Below are 2,826 nucleotides of genomic sequence, written 5' to 3'. Positions count from 1 at the left end.
CGCCGCCGGCCTCGATCCCCTGGCCCACGGCCTCGGGAAGCAGCTGCTGCTCCCGGATTTCCCGCAGGTACTCGTCGGCCTTCTGGCTCTCCTTCTGCGGGGAAAACGGGAACGGGGTGCCCCATGGCACACGGAGCCCTCGGGATGCCACCCCAGTGGGTGTCTGGGAAGGGGGAATGGACGGATGTACCTCGTATTCCTTCTGCGCCTCGAGGAGCAGAGCGCCCGGAGCCATGGAGGCGATCCGGAAAATCTCCTGGCTGGCTTCTGCAGGGATTGGGATAGGGCACGGCTGAGGGGCTGCTCCAGCCCAGAGCTGGCACCGGGTGCCACTTCCATGAGCTGGCAGCATCCTCCAGCAGCGGGATCGTGGAATGGGTTGGGTGGGAAGGGATCTGAAATCCCATCCCATTCCAAGCCCAACACCTTCCCCAATTCCAGCTGGATCCAAGCCCCAGTGTCCAGCCTGGCCTTGGACATTCCCAGGGATCCAGGGGCAGCCCCAGCTGCTCTGGCAATTCCATTCCCAGCAATTCCTTCCCAACATCCCAGCCCAAGCTCCCCTTTCCCACTGGGAAGCCATTCCCTGCCTCCTGTCCCAAATCCCTTCTCCCAAATCCCTCTGCAGCTCTCCTGGAGCCCCTTTAGGGACTCTGAGGATTCCCTGGAGTTCTCCCTTCTCCAGGTGAACATTCCCAGCATGCCCAGCCTGGCTGCAGAATCCCGGACTGGTTTGGGTGGGAAGGGACCTGGAATCCCACCCAGCCCCACCAGGGACACCTCCCACTATCCCAGCTTTCTCCAAGCCCCATCCAACCTGCCCTTGGACCCTTCCAGGGATGGAGCATCCCCAGCTTCTCTGGGAATTCCTGGGCCAGGTTTCCTTATCCCAGGTGCTCAGGAGGGCAGGGAAAACTCACCTGGGATCTCGTGCAGGAACTCGTGGGAGGTGCGGGACAGGATCCGGACCCCGTCCAGCTCGGGCACCAGGTGGGAATCCTCATCCAGGACAAAGCTGTGCTCCCGCTAAGGGCTGGGGCACGGCCACGGCTCCAGGGACACCACGGAGGGAAGGGAACGCTGTGGGATGGGGAAGGGACCTGGGAGCATCCCTGGGGACAGGAAAAGGACCTGGGAGCCAGAGTAGGAGTTGGGAGCATCCCATGGGACAGGGAAGGACCTGGGAGCATCCCAGGGGATGAGGAAAGGACCTGGGAGGATCCATGGGAACAGGGAAAGGACCTGGGAGCATCCCAGGGGATGAGGAAAGGACCTGGGAGCATCCCATGGGAACAGGGAAAGGACCTGGGAGCTTCCCAGGGGACAGGAAAGGACCTGGGAGCATCCCAGGGGACAGGAAAGGACCTGGGAGCATCCAGGGGAACAGGGAAAGGACCTGGGAGCATCCATGAGACAAGGGAAGGACCTGGGAGCATCCATGGGAACAGGGAAAGGACCTGGGAGCATCCATGGGAACAGGGAAAGGACCTGGGAGCATCCCAGGGGACAGGGAAGGACCTGGGAGCATCCCAGGGGACAGGAAAGGACCTGGGAGCATCCATGGGACAAGGGAAGGACCTGGGAGCATCCATGGGACAAGGGAAGGACCTGGGAGCATCCATGGGACAGGACACCGAGGGGACCCCGCAGTGCCGGTGACAGAGGAGGTGGCAGCAGCACGTGGAAGGCCCAGGAATGTCCCCTCTTCCCAAAGGATACCGGATGCACTCCGAGGAATTGCCCACCACCATCAGCTGCCGCTCCCAGGCCAGCACCACGGCGCGCTGGCGGCTGCGGGGCCGCGTGCACCTGGGGGACCCCAACCCCATTAACCCCGGACCCTGGGACCCCACAGCCGGAGCAGGGACACCAGAGCGTCCCACAGATCCCAAGAGGACCCCAATCCCATTAATCCGGGTCCCTGTGACCCCAAACCTGGCACAGGGACACCAGAGGGTCCCACAGAGCCAGGGAGACCCCAATCCCATGAACCCCAGATCCCTGTGACCCCAAACCTGGAACAGGGACTTCAGAGAGTCCCACAGAGCCAAGGGGACCCCAATCCCATTAACCCCAGATCCCCGTGGCCCCAGAGGGTCCCACAGATCACAAGGGGATCCCAATCCCATTAACCCCAGATCCTGTGGCCCCAGATCTCAAGGGGATCCCAATCCCATTAACCCCAGATCCCTGTGGCCCCAGAGGGTCCCACAGTTCACAAGGGGACCCCAATCCCATTAGCCCCAGATCCCCGTGGCCCCAGAGGGTCCCACAGATCACAAGGGGATCCCAATCCCATTAACCCCAGATCCCCGTGGCCCCAGAGGGTCCCGCAGAGCCGAGGGGAGCCCCAGGAAGGCCGGGGGTGCCAGGTGGGCAGTGCCAGCGCTCACCAAACCATCTGCCTGGGCGGGGATCGGACGCCGGTGCTGAACTCGCAGAACTTTTCCTGTGGGAGAGGAGAGGGGTCAGGGACAGGCACTGGGAATGTGGGGTGGGCACTGTGCCACCCAGAAGGTCCCACAGATCCCAAATCCCGCCCTGGAAGGAAGCTGGGCTCCGAGCAAGGCGGGGAACATTCCTGAATCTGGGGCTGTGAACGGAAACCAGCTGGACTTGGGGCACAGGGAAGGCAGCGGCACCAGCTCTGGGGTTCTGCCAGGATATGGGGTGGCCTGACCCCCTCAGGGACCCCGCAGAACCCCTCAGGGACCCCCCCAGGCCGGGTGAGCTCACCTTGAGCGAGGCCATCCCCATCCAGACGGTGCCGGAGTCGCAGAAGAGGGCGAGGTGCCGGTGGGTGAAGGACACGGCCATGTGCAGGAA

At 63.3% G+C, this 2,826-nt stretch overlaps 1 protein-coding gene across 1 annotated transcript in view; it reads right to left on the bottom strand.

Moving 5' to 3' along the window:
* VPS16 (VPS16, CORVET/HOPS core subunit) overlaps positions 1–2,826 on the bottom strand; it is a 20,622-nt gene that overhangs the window by 11,612 nt on the left and 6,184 nt on the right. Inside the window, exons 8-13 of the mRNA XM_017742382.1 lie at positions 2,737–2,826; positions 2,394–2,449; positions 1,720–1,809; positions 921–1,015; positions 191–267; positions 4–94 (exon numbers count right to left, since the gene is read on the bottom strand). The exon at positions 2,737–2,826 is cut by the window's right edge and continues 13 nt beyond it. Coding sequence (XP_017597871.1) covers positions 4–94; positions 191–267; positions 921–1,015; positions 1,720–1,809; positions 2,394–2,449; positions 2,737–2,826 — 499 coding nt within the window. The remainder of the gene's footprint in view (positions 1–3; positions 95–190; positions 268–920; positions 1,016–1,719; positions 1,810–2,393; positions 2,450–2,736) is intronic.

Source organism: Corvus brachyrhynchos, unplaced genomic scaffold (genome assembly GCF_000691975.1).
Source record: "Corvus brachyrhynchos isolate BGI_N302 unplaced genomic scaffold, ASM69197v1 scaffold166, whole genome shotgun sequence".
In the NCBI taxonomy this organism is placed as follows: Eukaryota; Metazoa; Chordata; class Aves; order Passeriformes; family Corvidae; genus Corvus; species Corvus brachyrhynchos.
This window is presented reverse-complemented; position numbering and strand designations above follow the sequence as displayed.